General features: G+C 41.5%; 1 protein-coding gene across 5 annotated transcripts in view; it reads left to right on the top strand.

Annotated features, from left to right (window-relative positions):
• Positions 1–21,950, top strand: part of LOC112218458 (rho guanine nucleotide exchange factor 10-like protein) — a 105,286-nt gene that overhangs the window by 72,921 nt on the left and 10,415 nt on the right. For all 5 annotated transcript variants that reach the window (XM_042296025.1, XM_042296019.1, XM_042296023.1 and 2 more), the window contains 4 exons: positions 13,197–13,411; positions 14,280–14,437; positions 17,006–17,148; positions 20,251–20,422. In XM_042296025.1, the coding sequence (XP_042151959.1) occupies positions 13,197–13,411; positions 14,280–14,437; positions 17,006–17,148; positions 20,251–20,422 (688 nt within the window). The remainder of the gene's footprint in view (positions 1–13,196; positions 13,412–14,279; positions 14,438–17,005; positions 17,149–20,250; positions 20,423–21,950) is intronic.

Genomic DNA, 21,950 nt, shown 5'->3' with positions numbered 1-21,950 from the left:
CTTGTGGTGACAATGTTAAACTGCATATTAATTGCACCAGGATGATACATAACATGAAGCAAACAAATTTCAACTTTGTCAACTTTATTATTTTGAAATTAAGTCAAATTAACCTTAAAATATTCCTTTCTGCACACCCTCATGATCGGGATATTTAAGTGTTAATGCCCTCGAAGCCGGTGTTTGGAGGATATATTGGCACGGGTGTTGTTAGGCCTGAGACAAACATGAGGGCCGGCAAACAGTGCCAATATATCCTCCAAACACCGGCTTCGAGGGCATTATCAATTTTTTTTTACAACAGGTTACAAACATATTAAAATAATGATTGACATTTTTTAATTAAAAATGTTATTTTGATGAATTTCTTAATACTATTTCATCCTTCCACAAGATATAGTCCCGATACAAATCTAGGGTTGCTACCCAAGCCGACAGAATGCAACCCAGTTGTTCAGTCTTTTTGTTCTGTATCTATGGACGCGACCCAGCCGTTCGTTCTAAATGTTCCATTGTCATACTGGCTGGCAACATTCTGAACCCTTGCTTGTTAGCTAGCCAACTATGGCTAACTAAGTCACGTCTAAAAGTGCAGCCAGAATAACAGCAAAGTAGCTGCATTTGCATTTATTTAAACTGTTTTCTAGAGACATTTATTTGGATACATCCATAACATTGAGCAAATGAGGTGCGATTTCGCCTGGCATAGACAATATGCTCACTCATCAGGACACTGTTGTTCAGAGGAGCTAGCCAACAACACCACTAACACAAACACTTCAAACTGAAGCTGGAAAGACTGCAAACTAGCTGAATTTACCTTTTTTCAATTGACATTTCTTTGTATACAGTTGAAGTCGGAAGTTTATATACACCTTAGCCAAATACATTTAAACTCAGTTTTTCACAATTCCTGACATTTAATCCTAGTAAAACTTCCCTGTTTTAGGTCAGTTAGGATCACCACTTTATTTTAAGAATGTGAAAATGGCTTATTTCAGCTTTTGTTTCTTTAATCACATTCCCAGTGGGTCAGAAGTTTACACACACTCAATTAGTATTTGGTAGCATTGCCTTAAACAATTTAAACTTAGGTCAAATGTTTCAGATAGCCTTCCACAAGCTTCCCACAATAAGTTGGGTGAATTTTGGTCCATTCCTCCTGACAGAGCTGGTGTAACTGAGTCAGGTTTGTAGGCCTCCTTGCTCGCACATGCCTTTTTTCCTCCAAACATAACGATGGGCATTATGGTCAAACAGTTCTATTTTTGTTTCCTCAGACCAGAGGACATTTCCCCAAAAAGTACGATCTTTGTCCCAATGTGCAGTTGAAAACCGTAGTCTGACTTTTTTTAATGTTGGTTTTGGAGCAGTGGCTTCTTCCTTTCTGAGCGGCCTTTCAGGTTATGTTGATATAGGACTCGTTTTACTGTGGATATAAATAATTTTGTACCTGTTTCCTCCAGCATCTTCACAAGATCCTTTGCAGTTGTTCTGGGATTGATTTGCACTTTTCGCACCAAAGTACGTTCATCTCTAGGAGACAGACGTGTCTCCTTCCTGAGTGGTATGACGGCAGCGTGGTCCCAGGGTGTTTATACTTGCATACTATTGTTTGTACAGAAAACGTGGTACCTTCAGACGTTTGGAAATTGCTCCCAAGGATGAACCAGACTTGTGGAGGTTTCCAATGTTTTATCTGAGGTCTTGGCTGATTTGTTAGGATTTTCCCATGATGTCAAGCAAAGAGGCACTGAGTTTGAAGGTAGTCCTTGAAATACATCCACAGGTACACCTCCAATTGACTCAAATGATGTCAATTAGCCTATCAGAAGCTTCTAAAGCCATTACATCATTTTCTGGAATTGTCCAAGCTCTTTAAAGGCCCAGTCAAGTCAGTGTATGTAAACTTCTGACCCACTGGAATTGTGATACAGTGAATTAGAAGTCTGTCTGTAAACAATTGTTGGAAAAATTACTTGTGTCATGCACAAGATAGATATCCTAACCGACTTACCAAAACTATAGTTTGTTAACAAGAAATTTGTGGAGTGGTTGAAAAACTAGTTTTAAAGACTCCAACCTAAGTGTATGTAAACTTCTGACTTCAACTGTATATCCATAAAAATAATGCCAGCTTATTCATGATTTTGGCTGTTTGAGAAACACTACCTGCCTGTCTGTCTCGTCCCAACTCCCGACACGTTCAATACGATGGGACAGCTGGAGATCGAATTTGAATATTGAAACAATGTTGCAAATGTCGGAGAGACAGACAGCAAGGTTTTTACAAATCTCCACAGTTGAAAATGGCAATGTTAGTCTAAAATAAAAGTGAGATAATGTCTACATGCTTTTTATAGTGGAGATCAAGTTTATAAATTGCTTGGCTGATGAGACAGTGGATTGTGCAGTCAGATGGAACAGAGTAAACAGGCATTTTAACGTCATAGATTTAGCCGGTGGTAACTTGTGGAATAGACACCGGCTGGTATGTGGTTTTAACCAATCAGCATTCAGGATTAGGCCCACCCGTTGTATAACTGCTAATAATGTCTCTCTCCTGTGCATGTCAACCTTAAGGTCTACCTTCATTACAAGGATATGGCTTGCACTAATCCAATTCATGGGGGCATGTACAGTAGCTGTAGAAGTCAAACCTGGTATCCTTCAACATGGTTAGCCTCATTAATTGTCTAATAAAAAAGAAAAACCCACACACACTGATCTTGCCAGTATCAGTCTTTTATTTTCTTTCAAGTTGTTAACAAATGATTCCCACACACATAAGTTCTCAGATGTGTGAGTACTTTTCCTATTTCTAATAGTATAATTTCAAATGGAAGAAACAAATGAACAAAATGTAAACAATGTACAAGCCACATATACAAGTGCATTGGACATGCCCACAAGGCTAATACTAATCCCATCATATGTCTGCATTGGACATGCATGCCATAAATAATATCACTTCTACTGTGAGCAAAAGGGTGGAGCACAGATAGTGGAGGCAAGAGAAAAAATACCCTGTAGAGTGACCACAGTAAATGGTCACTTTTACATGGGCTGCAGAGTAGCCATGTCATGTATGAGTTCCATCCCTGTATGGCTGACCGGGCAGGGATGCAAACCCTAATCAAATGACACTTGTAGCTAGCATGCCAAGCACTGGAGAAGGATGATAGTGAGTGTAGCAGAATGAAGCAAATCAGGGCAAAATTGCATGAGGAGATCCTCCCGCAGCTGAGATGCTTAAAGTATTAAAATATAGATACATTCATGATAGACAGGAGGAGACACTACTTGAAGTCTCAGGGGGATGACATCACAGTGGCTACTAGAACTCACTTGCAGCTCACCTCTGCTACAGTCACACCCCTTTCACCTCCTATGCCACCGACAGTATAACTGAGCTGCCACAACTTACTCATTACTATCCATGCAGGCAATACGGCGCGCTGCGATGCTTCTTTGGAAAATCTATAAACTTTTCTATTCTAAAATAGATTCGTCCCCAGACGTAAAGGACCATCTCACCTTAAAATACACTTAAGAAAACAACTATACTAAGTTCGCTAGCTAGCTGTTTACAGCTGCGACGGAACAATTGTTGTTTACAAATACACCCAAATTTCTTTGAGGTTCCAGAGTTCACTTCCGCTCCAAAAGCCATTAAAAAGGTATATACCAGAGTGTGGGAGAAATAAAAGACTACAGATGTTTTTTTTTATGAGTGGAGCAAATTGCACTGGCAGACAAAAGTGCCACAGTCCCTGGACTTGTTGGAATTTTGCTGGTTTTAAGAGGAACACTTTCTGTGAAAAACCTTGCCTCAGAAAATAAATTGTCTGTTAATCTTAAAGCAAAATGTTTTGGTGCCCCCTCCTTTCTGGGAAGAGTGGGCATTTTGTTGGGTAATCCCCGTAAAGCACATGGATAAATCAGCTGGATAAGGCCCTCTAGGCCCCATCTAGACAGACTCAGCTCCCTCCCACTAGGTGTTGTTTCAACATACAGTCATTTTTCAACGTATTGTGACGTGGAATCTATGTGTGAAATATATTGGATTTACAAAGAGTCATCAACATAAACAGTTGTTTTGGGGGTGCAATTTCAACCACAGGATCATATCATAATCTAACCAATTTTCAACATAGACAAAGGTTGTTTCAAATATGTTGAATGTGTACCTCTGAAACAATAGACCTTCAGTATTCTTTTTTATTTATTTAACCAGGCCAGTCAATTAAGAACAGTCTTATTTACAATGATGGCTTGGCACGAGGCAAAAGGCCTCCTGTGGGGACGGGGGATTAAAAATAAAACAATGTAAGACACGGGCATCAGCACAAATACAACAGAAAACAAACAGTAGATGTGTGTGTGCGAGCAGGCATGTGTGTGGTGTGTTTGAAGTAAAACAACATGCTTCCTTACATAAGGCAACACAAACTAGTGACATCGGGTCTCAAGAACCTGTTCATCTATTTGTCAATTGAACTGCTCCAGGGACACCAGGTCCTAGAATTTAAGGTTGGCTTGGAGGGAATTCTAAGACCAGAAGGCTGATTATTGAAAGGACCCTTTTCCATGCTCAGTTCATTTTTAGGACTGTTAGCATAAAACAAGATTGAGAGCTTAAATGAGTTTTAATTTCGAGCTAGAAGAGAGGATAGATAAAATGGCAGTTTTCCTAAAATGAGAATGAACCAGTGTTTGAGCCTGCGTGTTGCTAGTGATGTTCACCCGACAGCACTGTAAAAATCACAATGGTGAGTTAGACGTCTCTGATTGGTGACAAAATCAAGTGCTGAATGACACACATAGTCAAGAGCCTTCAGTGTAGCGCTTGAAGCTTGCACATACAGTAAATAGTAACACCATAGTCCAACACTGACAGAAAAGTACAACGAAACAACTATTTTCTGGCGGCAAAGGAAAAAACAAGCTTTGTGACAGTAATAAAACCCAATATTTACATTTACATTTTTGTCATTTGTGACTCACAACCTGGATTCGGTCTTATGGAGCAAATTGTTTTCATTTTTAATTTTTTACATCGGATAAAAGTAGAGAGCTACAAAATGGGAAAGTAATTCTGTTTTAAAAGTTGATCAACTTGTAAACTCACTTTTGAGAAAACAGCCTTTGAATTAGGGCTGGGCGAGAAATGTAGTTTTTATGACATATTCAAGTTTATGTTTTAGCTCTGTATCGCAAGAATCGAGGTTCTGTTATAAAGTTGAAATGGTTTACAAATGCAGCATCTCACTGTCTCTTCTCTGCTAGCCCAATGCCGAATCATGTCCTAATTGTATGCAACACGTGCACAGAGGTTATCCACCTATTACAACCCTAGACAGCCTTTCACAAATTGTAACCAAGCTGGAGAAGTGTAGCGGTGGTAAAACTTCCACCAAAATGGAAAATGAGGAAGCCAGCTCAGCCTCTCGTGAGGATGAAATCATCCCCAAAAAGGGCAGCAATATTTTTTCAGTAATATGGAAGTGGTTTGTGTTTAAGAGATCTGATGTTCAGGAAACGAATGGCCTGTGCAAAATGTGTCGAAAGACAATTGCCAAGAAAAGCAGCAGTACAACTAACCTCTTCCATCACCTGCAACTGAAACTTGCGGTGGAATGAGAGGAATGCCGATTCCAGTCGCCCGATTCCCAAAACGTCTGCTAAAAGACAAACTACCATAGTCGCATCCTTTTCAAACATAATCCCTTATGACAAGAAAAGTTTGAGGTGGAAGGAGATAATGGATGCAGTGACCATGGCGAAAGATATGGTACCAATCTTTACAGTACGAAAGCCAGGCTTTAAAAAGCTGCTAGGTACAGTTGACCAGAAATATCAGCTGCCAAGCCGCAAGTATTTCACGGAAGAAGCCCTGTCGTGATTATACACTGCTACCTGCGAAAGAACCGCAGAGAAGCTGGCTAGTGTTTCTTATTTTTCTACCACAGCTGATCTATGGTCGAGCAGAACGACAGAGCCATACCTAAGTTTGACAGTCCACTACATAAATGAAGACTGTAAATTGCAAAATGTCTGCCTCCAGACGTCTTACTTCCCCGATGATCATACGGGTGTAGTAATATCCCAGGGTCTCAGAGACTCTCTGGCATCGTGGAATATGAGCGAAGACTGAAAGGTGTGCATGACAACTGGCAGCAGGAGCAACATGATAAAAGCATTGCGCTTGTACAACTGGACCCGCCTGCAGTGCTTTGGGCACAGACTTCACCTTACCATCGGTAAGTGTGACATTGGATAATTAAAGTGCATTCAAAAAAGTTACGTTCTGTAGGCTAATGTATTAGTAGTTATCATTCTGCCAATCCAATAGCAAATAACCACAGGCTGTTTTAATTATAACAACACATTAACTAAATTAATACATTTTCAATCAAAATGATTATATAAATTACATATTCAAACAGCTAGTGGTCTAACATTCTAAACAATAGAATAGACGTGTGGGTGTGTGTTGTTCATTTGTTTTGCACAAATAGGCCTTGAGGTCTTGTATATATATTTTTATTTTAATAAAGAAGATTCAGTTAAGAATTATGTCTTGGCCTTTTTTAATATGTTTAGAGAAAAACAATAAATTTAGATATATATTGTGAATCGTCCAAACCTCTGAAAAAAAAATGGAGATATTACTTTTAGGCCTACTTTGAATGTTTTGGTATCTAGTGAAGAGCTCTTCTTTGACTACACCCATTCAGCATCATTCACATCCTCTTAAGCTTTAGCACCACCCATCTTGTTTTGATCTCGGGAGCATTCAGAGCGCACACTTGATGCTTTGGCCAATGATTTGTTTACCTCTGGATAACATGAAAACAGCCTAACCCGGCTCTGCTGGCAACAAATTAATTCTAATTTTTTTCAGACGTTTGCTGACACTGGCCATATTCAACGGGTGTTGTACACTTTAGCTTAAGACATGTAGCTAACTAACGTGAACTCACCCCATTCCGTACAAATGTGCGCAAACGCAACATTCAAACGAGGCTACAAAGAAAACTAATGTGACTGTAGCGACTGTGTTGACGTCAAAATCGGATGTGTGAACTAGGTTTCTATTCAAGCGTTGATCGGCATGGTAATGGCTCTATAGTATTGGAGAAAAGTTGAAAAAACGGACCCTCTGTTACATCTAGACGTGTCATGTCGTAACGTACAGCACACATAAAGCAACTATTTCTGTCTTACAATCTCTCTCCACCAGGTATAGCACTTCTTTCATCGTTTAAAAACAAGAAATGGACAGTGATGGGGGTAAGTTGGGGATACCTAGTCATTTTTTGCGTCATCATTGCATGCAATCATCATTCTCAAAGCCGCTATTTACTTCTAAGATCACTTTAGCACCGCCCTTAAAACCTGATTCAAATTTGACACAAACCTTCAAATAGGTATGTAATGACACATTATATAAACTATTTATAGTGTTTTATTTACATTTTAGAGGCAATAAGGTGATAAGTTGGACAGATCGAGTGAAAAAAAGCAGTTTTCCCACACTACATCTCTCCTTCTCACTATCACGCATTAGTTTCGCTTCCCCACCTGCCATTTTTAAAAACACCCGACGGGGCTCATTGCCTGCTTGAATTATGCAGAAACGGGCAGCGTTTTGGTCAGGTCATTTATTTTGTTGGAAAGGGGAGAAATTGTGCTTTACAATGTTATTGACATTACAGTTGATCTGGAAGTATTACGTTTTTGGGGCGCTAAAATAAGGTCAATTGTACGGACCAAGGCGATGTACGAGTTTACGTGAGTTTACTATAGATGGGTAAACAATGAATCTTGGTAAACAACGTGTAAGATCATACATGTCACGTAATTTTAGATAACGAGCCAGACAGCTAACGTTAGCTAGTTTAGACCAGAGGAAAGAGTGCCTTCTACTGGCCCTCCAATACCACTTCCAGTAGCATATGGTCTCCCACCAGGACCAACCCTGCTTAACTTAGGAGGCAAGCTAGCAGTGGGATACAGGGTTGTATGTTGCTGGTTATGCTGCTGGTTCAATTTGACAAGTAGTCCACAAACCACTCTGGAGCATGACAAGTAATCCCAATACACTTCAATCTCTGCACCAAGACAGTATGGTCCACAGTGTTAAATGCCTTTGACAAGTCTATGAATACAGATACACAATGTAGCTTCTTATCCAGAGCACAATGCATATCATTCAAAATCTTCAAAGTTGCTGTGACAGTGCTGTGGCTAGAACTGAAACCTGATTGCATACCACTCAAGGTATTGTTTTCCTGGAGGAAGGCTTTAAACTGCTTATTGACTAGGAACTCCAATACCTTTACCAGAACAGACAATTTAGATATGGGGCGATAGATATTCCTTTGATTTGGGATCACCTACTTTCAAAAGAGGTAGGACAAATGCTGATTTCTACATCTTGGGGTTTTCATTACAATCTATGGTGATGTTAAAGATGATCAGAGTCAGGGGATTTTTTTACATCAATTGTTTCAGGGCACTTCTGAAACAGAGAAAGGCAAGAAGGAGAAGCAGGAGAATGAGTGCTCGGGAGTGTCAGGTAATTTCACATGGGGCTCATGTTGAACTCAGGTTGATCAAATAATCTGCCTGCATCAAGAAAATGTTGATTGAAAGAGTTCAGAATAGAGGTTATCACAGTTACCACCTGTGAGTCAACCAGCAGTTGTTTAGGGAGCTGTGCATCTTTAAACCTTTCTCTACTTGCCCACATTTTGAGATAGTGGTCTGCTTTCAGCTTTCGGTTCATAGCCACACCCTTATTCCAAAGCCTTATGAATTCTGACTAGTTCATCTGACAACTAAGGGTTGTCTCTGCCCTTAATTTTGTATTGTTTGAAAGGGTTGTGCTTGTTGCATACATCCTAGAATGCTTTATGGAGGTAAGAAAAGGCTAATTTAACATCAGAGATGTTCAACTCTACACAATGTTAAAAACATTGCCAAATCTTAAATGCATACAAGTTCCTGAGTCAAAGCTCACAGATGTCCACAGGCTTCAGGTACAATGCAGATCAGAGACTGAAGTTTGTAAGTGTACGTGTGTGCTGAAGCAGTGAGCGAAGCTTGGGGGTACCTGTACCAGACGGGGGGAGCATTCCTGTGTAATCAGGAGCAGACCGAATGGTGGTGACCAAGCAGTGCAGCACACCATGGGAGTAGCCTAGGTATCACACTCACTTGGTAGAGGCTTGTGTCGGGAGGCTGGGTAGAAGAGGAGGCTTTCAACCAGACAGGTGCATGGCCCAATGTGGTTAGGTAGACAGGTAAGGGCAGAAGGCAAGGGCAGCACCTTCTAGTGGAAAATGTATATAGCAAGTAATTTCTTGACTATATCAAAATATTACTGGAGTATTTGGAATTATTTGGAATGATTAAAAAACAGGGTTCAGCTGCCCTGTTGATGGGAATATGGACATATACTTTTTTAAATGTATTTTTTAAAAACTTATTCCTAATCGGATTACTGAAGGAAATGGCCTAGGCTTTCACCTGGAATTGTTTATTAATGTTGGACAAAAAATTAAATAATTCAAACAATATTTAAATTCCATGCATCTTATAAAGGCTTCATATACACTACATAAATGTGTCACAAATCAGGGTAGCCTAGTGGTTAGAGCGTTGGACTAATTGGAAGTTTGCAAATTCAAATCCCCGAGCTGACAAGGTACAAATCTGTCGTTCTGCCCCTGAACAGGCAGTTAATCCACTGTTCCTAGGCCGTCATTGAAAATAAGAATTAGTTCTTAACTGACTTGCCTAGTAAAATAAAGGTAAAATAAATAAAAAAACGTATGTCATGCTCTATAAAGGGTTCATAGCCCACTATGTCAAATATGACAAAAAACTGTGCTTTATAAATGGTGGCAAAAGCACTGCTTAATAAAGGCTTTATAAATCATATTAAATTGAGGCTTCACAAAGTATTTATAAACTTGTCAGGCATTGCAACACCAGGATAGTGGGTCCGATTTCCGTGACCACCCATACTTAAAAATGTATGCACACATGAGTCGCTTTGTATAAAAGTGTCTGCTAAATGGCATATATGATTTTGTATTATATTACTCGAAACCAAATATTTCACCTTCTTTATTACTTTACATGTGATGGGGGAAAGGGCCATGAAAAACGCAATTTTTCTTCATTCAGATGACTCTGGGTAAGTAGAGAAATGACCTACATCTCTCAGTATCCTTTTTAAACAGTGCTTTACGTGCCCATGCGGTGTTTGTTATGTTATGTTAGCTCACAAAACAGAATATCCTTTAAACCTTAATAAATAAAGCATTACATTTAGAGGATTTGCTTGATATTATCAAGTGCTGGAGTTATGTAGGCCTAATCTGTGACAAGTTGCAACACATGACACGATAACTAACTTGAAAGATCAAGTGTTTTAAGCACCTAAGTAAATGTTCTTTCCAAGACATGTCACATGCCTGTATTTTATTCCGTAACATCCCAAAGTTAGGAGAAAATGGTTTAATGAAATACACAATATCATTATAAGAGCCAGTGGATCCATGAATAAACAACTGATCAAGTGGTCTGCTCTGCTCGGCTCACTCCCCCACTTGTCTCAGATCTACCTCCCTGGCAGGCTTGTCAAATGAGGGATGACACTAATCATGTTAAAGTGAGATGGGCTAGTGGGATTCTCCTGACTTTGATCAGAGTAATGACATTGTTTCTAATCAACCTGATTCACATGAATGTCCCTGTTTGCCTACATTACCGGTTCACTCCACTTTTCTGACTGGTGTTTTTCCCACATATACCATAAATTAATTTTCCTCTCACCCACTCCATACTACAGACAGGTTCAGATTAATCCTCATGGTGTGTAAAGGTGTTAAAAACAGCAGGTTTGAAACAGAACATGAGATAAAGTTTAGAATGAGTCATTGTCAATCTTACAAAGGTTAATTTTAACACATTGTGACTAATAACATGGACTTGAGCATTCATTCAGCGTCCCCACATTGGCATGTCCATGATCATCCTCTCCCACTGCCTCCCTCGGTCCAGACCGATCTAATTTCCGGGGCTCCCGAGTGGCGCAGGGGTCCAGCACACTGCATCTCAGTGCTAGAGGCATCACTACAGACTCTGGTTCGATTCCAGGCTGTATCACAACCCGGCCATGATTGGGAGTCCCATAGGGCGGTGCACAATTGGCCCAGCGTCGTCCGCGTTAGGGATTGGCCTGGGTAGGCCGTCATTGTAAATAATAATTTGTTCTTAACTGACTTGCCTAGTTAAATAAAGGTTAAATTAATTAACACTGGTAGAGTTAGTTACTTTCAGGAAGTTTCTTATGCACTCTGACAAAACAGATATCTATTCCCACAAACAAGTAGTGATGAGTTTGTCAGGGCACAGTCATTTCACTGGATCTGTGAAGGAATTGGATGAGTGAGTGCTTAAGTGTAGGAGAATGTTGAAGTTGGTGTTGCTTAGAGCTGTGGTTGCACAGAGCCATTTGCCTTTAAGCTTTGTTTTTGGGGAGCTCGTCTCTGTGCAACAGTCCATTATTTTCTCTGGCTCGCTCTCCAGAGCTCATGGGTCTACTCCTGTCCAGCATGCTGACACAAATCTAACAAATGATTGCATGCAAAAAAGGCAGGGCAGGGGGGGTGAAAGGGGCTAAAGACTATATTTATCCTATGTCTTATTCCCATAATGTGACTCGGGGAAAATCCTTATTTGATCTTCAGTGTCAGTTTTTGTGAGGAACATTACACTTCAGTTGGACAGTTGCACCAGTCCCATATCTAGAGAAAAACAACTTTGGTGAAAGAATCCTGTGAAAACCCATGAAGATTTCACTTATGATTGGAGAGTGATTTGGAGCCTCCTAATTGAAATTGCTACAGATCCAGGTTTACCCCCTGCCTCTCTTCCCTTACCCTGTATTGACATTGGCAGGCTTGACACAAGGCCAATATGAGTGTGACACTTGCAGAATCAAGCCTCTATTCATGCATGCAGCCACTCAGGCCTACAGCAGAGAGTGTAGAACCCCAAGGGGGAGTTGGTGATGATTGCCTGGTGGTTTTTTGATTATATGAGGTCCGCTCTCTTGTTTTGGCAGGGATTCTTATTGGATTTTGGACTTTTTTAGAAGTTGGACTGCTATTCATGACTCACTCAGAGTGTGTTGGTGAATAGGCTATGTTGAACTCAGCCCTAGCAGACACTATAGACTGTGAGTAAAGGAAGACCACCAACATACAACAACTGCTCAATGTGCCCCCTCCTAATGACCAATAACCTTGTACCATTCTGTCCATTCAGTGAAGATGAGTTTTAATAGGGTCACCTTGTCTCCTAATTCAACAGTCAACTGCTGTATTTCATCCCTTCATTGGGATTGAGTGTGTCATTGCTAAGTCCCCGACTCAAGCATTAGATCAATCATCATCTTATACAAACCCTCAATTGTCAAGCGATGCACAGTCTTTGAAAGTCTTTTTTTCATCTGTCTGTTCTCTGCTGATGAAAAGATCTCTGTTTTAGAAATGGTTTGATGTTCTAGAGATGACATTGTGAACCCATTGCGGTTTGTGGTTTCTGAATCTGAGGGATATTTAAAAGTGAGGGAGGAATATAGACAGGATTTGAAAGGATATTTGATTTTAACTTTACACTTTGCTGAAACTGCCTGGATTTGCTAACAGGTGCGGATATCAGAGCTAAGACGTATTACAGGAGAGTGTTCTGTGTCTTCTAAAATTATTCAGAAATTCTACAAAGACTTAAGCATGAGCAAGTAACTCTCCTACGCTACAGTACATTTTCTAAACGACCATCCACCCTCTCCACCTGTGCTATGTTAGCTGTTAATTGTGTGACCTACAGTCTTTACTGACCTTTAAATGGACACCTCTTTCTCTCTAGGTGGCTAGTGGAGAAGATGTCTTGACCCAGATATATCTTATTGACGATAAATGCCCACGTGTCTCTCTCTCTCTAGGTGGCTAGTAATTGAGTATCTTACTGACCTTACATACCTAACTTCCCTCTCTGTAGGTGGCCAATGGAGGAGTATTTTACTAATCTTATATACCCACTTTTCTCTCTAGAGGTGGCCAGAGGAGGAGAATATCTTACTGACCTTGGATACCTACCTTCTCTCTCTGCAGGTGGCCAGTGGAGGAGATGCTACCCAGGGGCAGGTGGAGATCTTCTCCCTGAACAGGCCCACACCACGCCCCGTGAAGAGCCTCCAGGTGGGGGCCCCAGTGAGGTGTCTGGAGTATGTGCCTGAACCCAGCACCCCAGAGGAGATGGAGGCTGTGGCCCTCAGGAGCCCGACTGGGGTGGGGAACACCATTTGTCTGGGACTGGATGATGGAAGGTGAGGTCAACACAGCTTTTAGAGAAATTGTCAAATACAATGGTGTAAGTTACATTTAAGTAATGTGGATGGATGCATGGATGGATGATGATGATACAGAAATATTATTGTATTTATTATTGTTGGTCACCACTATTATCCTACTTACAAAGTCTATTTGTTTTGACAGAGAGTCATGTTCTGTATCACCATGCAGTATAGTATGTTAGGTTAATCTCAAGACTAACAAAATCTGTCAATAGTAGATGGGACGAAGAAATCTGAGTTGAATCCTGGTGCTCAACCATATCTTATTTTCCCATCTACTGTTTATATTTTCAGATTTTACTGCATGTAATGAGGAATAGTTGAATCTCAGACTGTTACAGTCCTGGTGATTACATTACTTTCTAAGAGAAAACAGTCCCCCTGCATCTCATATTGCCAGTTGACTGTAGTTATTTTCCTCTGCAATTTGTTTGTTAATCATTTGGGCACCAGAATAAAATGAAAAGTGTGCAGTTTATTTGTTTATGTTGACTCATTCACTATATGTGTCCTGAGAGGAGGGAAAATACAAAGTGTAATAGAAGCAGAATTTCAGCATTTATTTTTGTGGAACACAATTGACTGTCAACTAGTTAACGTTCTCTTTCGAGAAATAAATGTATTTTTCCAAAGGTGTGCATTTGTTCATTGTAAATTTAGGAAAAATGTGCAGAACAGTCAGTGAAGTTCAGATGGAATCTTAAACACAAGAAAGAGCAAGGGGCTGCACACACGCATTATAAGGTCCAAAGTGCCCAGTTACATCAAGGTACCCAGTCTTCATAAATGATGTTCATTTATCATGTACAGTGTACATTGTTCCTGCTCCTTTTGCCACCAGCATCCTGGTGTATGGCAGTGTGGACACTGCAGCCCAGTGCCTGTTGACCCTGTGTAACCCTCAGCGCTGTCCTGTCCTGTGCCTCAAACACTCCATCAACTTCCTGTTCGCTGGGCTCAGAGATGGAACCATGATGGTGTATGGACGAAGTAATGGTGGTAAGGTCTTTCCAAGGTCTCCCCCTGTATGTCAGGAAGATAGTCATCAGATTTCAATCCAAAATGACGGAATTGTTGAATCATCACATTACTAACATAGCAATTTATTTAATGTTAGCTACATAGAAGTATATATTTCAAGCCATCACCATTATAGCAAGGAAAGCAATCACAGCACAATTAAAGCAGGAGAATGGAATAATTTTATAATTACGTTACGCCACTAATGCTCTTAGCTAGTAATTTGTATTAATTCAGGTAATCATTTCATTCACTCATTTGCCTACTGTAGCAACAATGTTTAAGCATTGTATTGTATGAAATGTGACATTAAAATGGAATAGTTATTTTGATATTAGACATTATTAACATGATTAAAATGGCTTTTAATTAAGTAATCAATCATATTAGTAGTGCAAATATTAATCTTATTGTTTCCTTGTTTCAATTTGTACATCTTTCAAATTCCCATGTATGTCTCTTTCTTTTGCAGTGAATGCCTCCGTAAGTGTGTGAGAAATATCATTTCTGTCATGCGTTCAGTCTGCATGAGGAGACGTGCTATGAGTGATAGGATTTTCAGGGAATCCATCAAGTGGATGCGTTTGCGAAAGGCCAATTAATTTCAGACAAGCAACCTTGGAAAATATTTGAAATACTTAAAATACCTTTCATGCCCATTCTTGGTGATCTTCGCTACCAGTTAGTGTAAGGAAATGACTCCTGAAGTCACCATACAGTGGTTGGTGTGCTCATGTTGTGGTCAGACAGGCATATCATAGGACTAGGAGCACCATCTCAACACTCATTCTCCCAGTAGGTCATCACAGCCTGCGGTAGCACAATGGCTGCCCGGTTGCGGTGTGGTGCATCTTACCTGGCTGTGTCAGTGTGGCTGCCTGCATCCACCCAGCACTCTGCTGTCCTCTCACCTGCAGCCAAGCAGAAAGGATGATTAATTACGCCAGTGTGCTGCGTGCCGATTAAATATTACTATTCATGTTATGTAAAATAAATAAATAATAAAGAGGTAGAAGACAGGGAAAAAGCTCTGGAGTGGAGCGTGGATGGTGCCAGGCAATGTTTGTGCATTCTGCACAGCTGTTAAAGATTGATGCCCCTGGATGGCACACTGCTGCCTGGAAACCATGTCTGCAAGAGTAGGAAAATATCAAGTCTTCACATGGGATTTCTATCAAAATGCATATGAATAGCCTGCCCAGCACATTGTTGCTTAGCGGAAAATCCCAATTTCTTTTCTCATATAAATATAATTCATACTGTTCATAGTGTTGAAGGTCTGGGTTTCAGAAACTTATTTAGAAAATCTTTTGATGGTCTGAAACCGTTTTTGACCATTTTCTAGTGTTTTGCGGTGGTGCGTGTGGTAGAGCTGTGACATGGCCAAGGCTTGTGCATGGGGCGAGGGGGACTTAAAAGAAAGTGAATAAAAAAATGTGGAAGAATGACATTTAGAACACGCCAAGCAATTAACCTGAGGAAGTCAGAAGGCATTGTGAAGCTATTCTGATTTGAAAGGCATGAAATAAACAACTCAAAATGTTAATTAAATGGCTGGGCGCACTTCCTTCTCTAATTTTGCTTCATTAAAGCACAGCAAAGGAAAAGCTTATGTAAGGTGCTTCATAATGCACTGCCAGGGTAGCTGCAAATGGTGCCCTGTGTTTACAACTCAAAGGAAAAATGTCTGCTTCATTTTCACACCGACGGGCGGAAAAATTAATTGGCGATAAAGAGGTTAGGAAGCTGATTAAATTGTATGGCAGTTGTTAGCATTTGGATGTTAGGAATGCCTTATTGTTTAGTCTCAAAGTATAGTCCATAGACACTTTGTTTTCATCAAATTGTGATTCACGCTGGTTTTTGTGTGTGTGCGTGTATGTCTGTGTGTGTGTGTGTATGTCTGTGTGTGTGTGTGTGTGTATGTCTGTGTGTGTGTGTGCGTGTATGTCTGTGTGTGTGTGTGTGCGTGTATGTCTGTGTGTGTGTATGTCTGTGTGTGTGTGCGTGTATGTCTGTGTCTGTGTGCGTGTATGTCTGTGTGTGTGCGTGTATGTCTGTGTGTGTGTGCGTGTATGTCTGTGTCTGTGTGTGTGTATGTCTGTGTGTGTGCGTGTATGTCTGTGTGTGTGTGCGTGTATGTCTGTGTCTGTGTGCGTGTATGTCTGTGTGTGTGCGTGTATGTCTGTGTGTGTGTGTGTGCGCGCACTGCGCATGTGCATGCTTAGTTGCACATGTGTGAAACAGTAAGTGTAAGTATTTTCTTGTGTTTTCACTTTGGAATATTTGTCTAGAGAACACCAGGGCAAGTTGCTTGAGTGTAAGTAGAAGCAATGTAGTTTAATTGCCTTGCTCAAGGCAACAGCTGCTGAATCACCACACTGCGCAGTCAAACGGAAAGTTTTGCATGTATTTAAAACATAATCATAAACTGGCGATAACAAGTCATGATTTTGTTAGCTGTTTGAGCAAAACTTTGTTTTGTTCTTAGAATAGTAAGAGTTTAAAGGGTTCTGATTCTGAGCATTTGTTGTGTTGTCTTCTCAGGTGAGCTGTGGGAGCCAGACACCTGCAGGACTGTGAGTGTGGGCCCGGAGCCTGTGCGAACTCTTCTGGTACTGGAGGACTCTGTGTGGGCCAGCTGTGCCAACTCTGTGACCGTCATCAAGAGTTCCAGCCTTTCCACTCAGGTACAATAGGAGATGCACCAAGTGCTTTATAGTTTGAACAAGAGCACACAAATACAAGCCTCTCGAAATGCTCCAGGAAAGCATCTTTACCTCCATTTTGCATCCTTTTCAAAACTGCTTAAGAGCAGAGGCTCATGCACAGAATTGTCTCGACAATACACTGTCCTTTCCTTCACCTAAACACACTTTATGTTGGAACTATAAACTATATTGGAACTCAAAACTCCTTGAGTTCTACATTGATACTTTGACCTAAAGTACCTGTGGGGATGTTGGCATCAGAATGTGTTTTCAGGCAGCAGTGGCTCTTTATGCTTGTACACTTTCCTCCCTGTTCAATTCTCTGGAGATCAGAGCTTAGCCAGCTGAGTGACCACGCAAAGTAGACAAGGTTCTGTCTGGCTCATCCCAGCATATCCCCTCTGCATGGTGAACAGGCATGTGTGCTTGCGTCGGTGCTGGTTGCACCTCTCTTAGTGGGGGGGGGGGGTGTGTGTCAGGATCGTGATCGCTCAGACTTACCCCTCTTCTACTTTAGCGGTCTAGCCCGCTTACCTAAGTCAGATCAGCCTTATTGTCCTCCTCCCCCCACTCCTCCTGTGTGTGTGCTTGAAGGGACCCTTGTGTGTGCTCTGCATTATGACAGAGCTCCGGGAATGACCCATGTGCCCAAAAAAAAAGAGGCCTGTCATCAGAGCCTAACCAGGCAGGACTGTGAGGATGCAGGGCATGGCATGACATCCCTCCCTCCCTCCCTCCCTCCCTCCCTCCCTCCCTCCCTCCCTCCCTCCCTCCCTCCCTCCCTCCCTCCCTCTACTTCCCTCCCTCCCTCCCTCTACTAGAAGAGAGGATGATGCTTACTCCCCCTCCCTCTCCTCCCTGTCCTATCCATGCCCACTCCCCTCCTTCCTTCACCTCTGTGGCTGTGGATTTGCTCCTCCTGAGAACAGACACCTTGTCACTCAGTATAATGCAGGGCTAATGAGCTGTTCAGGCGGTGGGGCTTTAGCGCTGGGTCTTTAGCCTGCAGTGATTCTCCCCTCTGCTGATGAAGGACTTGGTGCTGCTGTTTGTGTGACAGTAGTGCTGGGTGGAAGGGGCATTTTACCTCTGTCACACTGCTACCACTCTCATGGCTGTAAGCAATGCAGAACTCATCTCGCTAATACCAGTGTGTCAATTGGGTGAACAGTTGTTGCCATCAGTTATTTGACACCATCCATTTTTAGAAGAGACCTTAGTACCAAATATGTGCTCTGATAGGCTCTCCAGGTAGTATCCAATTTTGTCAAGGCTGGCAGTCATGCAGCCCTGTAAACAGATCTCACTTCCACTAACCTCTTCTATTCAATTACCCTACCAGTTAATTCATTATTATTACTGTAGCTATGGCATTGTTTTACATTTGGCCTCACTGGGATACAGGGGACAGATCAAATTGAAAGCAGTCAGATAATGACATATCCAGTGAAACATATGCTAGACAAGGTGTCATGATGACAGGGTGTCAACCAATAATTAGCCTGTTAATTAACAATGTGTCTGTTCATGCCAAAATCACAGATTTTAACCCGCCCCATGATTTTCTAATGGTTCACTGACATTTTCAATGCTCTTTTAATTAGATTTTTTTTTTGTTTTACTTTATTTGTATTTAGTTAGTCAATTCTTTGAAATAGGGTTCTTTGAACTTAAATATTTTATAGAATTTAATGGTTGCACTTGAAAATGGAAGGGATGCGATTTCCTCTCTTCCTAGGTGGAGCAGAGCAGGCACCTTCTGCCGTGGAGTCAATTAAAAGAGAAAACACATCAAAGGGTTCTCTCCTCTCCCCACTCTCAAACAAAGGAGGTCCCTCTGGCAAGGGCACACAAACAGGTGGTAATCCCCGTCCTCCGGTGCACAGGGGGAGCACCCCTCCTCAGCCGTCTCCCTGACTAATCTCTCATCCCCGGACTCATGAACCGAGAGTGATAGAAGCGGGGAGACGATGCCAGAGCCAGCCCCTGTCATGGTGCAGACCTCGGGGGGTAGCATGCCTAACTATGATAAGGCGCGCTGCTCTTCCTCAGCTACTCATTAAGAATGTGTGCCTGAAACGCCTCCTCTTTTGCTGTGGTCTTGAGAAATTGGAGGGTGGGAGGAAGATATATACTGACACAGTAGAAAAGATGCCCCTGTCTGTGAAACATTGGTGTAGTTCATTACAATCTCAAGAGAGACACGCTATAGCCTTTTCTGGGTTGGTGCAGGGTTGTTAAATCTCCAGTCATCTGGCCGACTTGGGTTTCGTGAAAGAGCTCTAAAGAGGGGTACTCAACCCGACGCTCAGGCATTCTATTAGTCTTTTGTTAACATGTAATATCCGAATGTAATTTGTTAATGGTGTTCATGTGTAATTCACTTTGTATGATTATGTCCGTGCACATTAGCAGTGTTGTCCATGGATACAGTGAACTAGAACTCCTGGAGAGGGGTTCTTATGACATGGATGCACAATACTTTATGCATTTGTTTAATGAAGTCATACTGTAGATCTAGGATATTATAACTTCATTATGGATTGGATGTCTACGTACAGAGACATACATTTAACAATGTGCAGAGCAATGGTAAAGAAGCAATTACAGACAGTAACATCACACTTTATATGGTAATCAGTTATCCATAGAAACATATTATAGATTTCCAGATTTCTGTAAGAACCCCCCCCCCACCCCACCCCAGACTGGACCCAAGTACCTCAGTAGTTTTCCCATTATCATCATATCTGACAGCAGAGAAAGCCAACCCAGACAAAATCCTGTCTCAAATATTTTCATATCAAATTCCTGACAAGGCATATCACATCTGTTTTGTTGTATTTAGACCAAGATGTCTGCATGTAACATTGATCGGATTCATAAACTCAGATCTACAGTATATTTCATTTAAAAGACCAATGTAAACCGGGTCTAAATGGGGCTATACTGTTTATTTAAACTACATGTTCTGTGTAAGCATTTGCTTGGCAGCTCTATGCCTATTCTCTATGCCTAAGTCCCATCTCTACTATAGTTTCCAATATAGTTATTCACTGCTTCTCTCCTTCTCTCTTCCAGAGGTTTGAGGTGCACCCAGAACCCATGGTGAGCGTGGCCCATATGGTGCGGGCTGGAGGAGGAGTCTGGATGGCCTTTAGTGAGGGCTCTTCTATTCGCCTGTTCCACACTGAGACACTGGAGCATCTGCAGGAAATCAATATCTCCACACGAGTATCTTTGCACAACCCAGGTACAGTTCAAAACGCCTACACTCAGGTTGCTATAGGGATTCGTCTTGACCTCCTCATTCCGGGGGTCAATGTTTTCTTTTTGTTTATACAGTAGAGTCAACTCCACAAGTCTTTGCTAGGGTTCTGTCACAAAATCTATTTTGTCATGAGCCTGACCTGCTGTATTTGTGGGGTTAGGAGGAAAACATATGGCATACATTAGTTCGTTTTTGGGGGCCCTCATTGTACAAGAGCAATGAGATGGCACCAAATAAGCCACGTCGATACTGCACTTCTCGCTGGAATGATATTCTGGTCTTGTCTTGCTGGAACTGCTCCTTTGGCCCTGCACTCCGGGACTGACCTGAATAAGTAGCCATCTAAAGACCCTGAGAAGCCCCGATGGAGCCGTAGGGTGAGAGGCAGGAATTCACAAAAGTACAATCATTGACGAGCTGTTACAATGCTGCCAGACAAAGGTTTTCATTGCACGAGTTGCCATGAAAGCACTCGTCTTTCCTTCAATATCCTGGCAACACTTGTATTGTGCCAGTTTTGTTTTCTTTTTACCTGCGTCTCTATTTTCTTTTCTTCTCTCTCTCACGCTTTCTCTCTTCTCATCTTATCTTTCTCTCTTTTATTTTATCTCTCACTGCACCCCCTTTAAGATGCTGTATACATTCTCCTCACTCTCCATCTTCCTTCATGATGAATGAAATATTTATCAACCAATCCAGGTATTTCCAATGTTAGTATGGGGGAGTCAGGGTAAACACGTCGGACTGGCTGAAACAGAAACGAGCCTGTTTCAGGGTGGTCCTTCCACACATTTTATCAATTTGATTCAATATCAGCCCAGGGACCCATGGCCCAGGGAGCCATTACAGCCTACAATCCTGGGGCCTCAACTCAGTCAAGCCTGTGCTCCCTTTCACCTAATGCTGTCTGGATTCATTCAGTTTGATATTCTGCACGTAAAAAGGACTGAGGATCAGAGTCAGACAGAACTCAAAGGAGAGAAAGGCAGTGCACCAAATCAAGCTTCCGCAGCCGGACACAGGGAGTTTTTATTTAACCAGGTAGGCAAGTTGCGACCTGGCCAAGATAAAGCAAAGCAGTTCGACACATACAACAACACATGGAGTAAAACAAACATACAGTCAATAATACAGTAGAAAAATAAGTCTATGTACAATGTGAGGAAATGAGGTGAGATAAGGGAGGCAAAGGCAAAAAAAAGGCCATATGGTGGTGAAGTAAATACAATATTGCTGTAATGGTTTTCCTCCTCTTCGTCTGAAGAGGAGAGGCGAGAAGGATCGGAGGACCAATATGCGGTGTGGTAAGTGTCCATGGTTCTTTTAATAAGAAATACTCAACCTGAACACAACTGATACAAAAACAAGAAAACCAAAACAGTACCGTGTGGTGAAAAAACACAGACACGGAAACAAACACCCACAAACAAACAGTGAAACCCAGGCTACCTAAGTATGATTCTTAATCAGAGACAACTAATGACACCTGCCTCTGATTGAGAACCATACT

This window comes from Oncorhynchus tshawytscha, linkage group LG02 (assembly GCF_018296145.1).
Source record: "Oncorhynchus tshawytscha isolate Ot180627B linkage group LG02, Otsh_v2.0, whole genome shotgun sequence".
In the NCBI taxonomy this organism is placed as follows: domain Eukaryota; kingdom Metazoa; phylum Chordata; class Actinopteri; order Salmoniformes; family Salmonidae; genus Oncorhynchus; species Oncorhynchus tshawytscha.
This window is presented reverse-complemented; position numbering and strand designations above follow the sequence as displayed.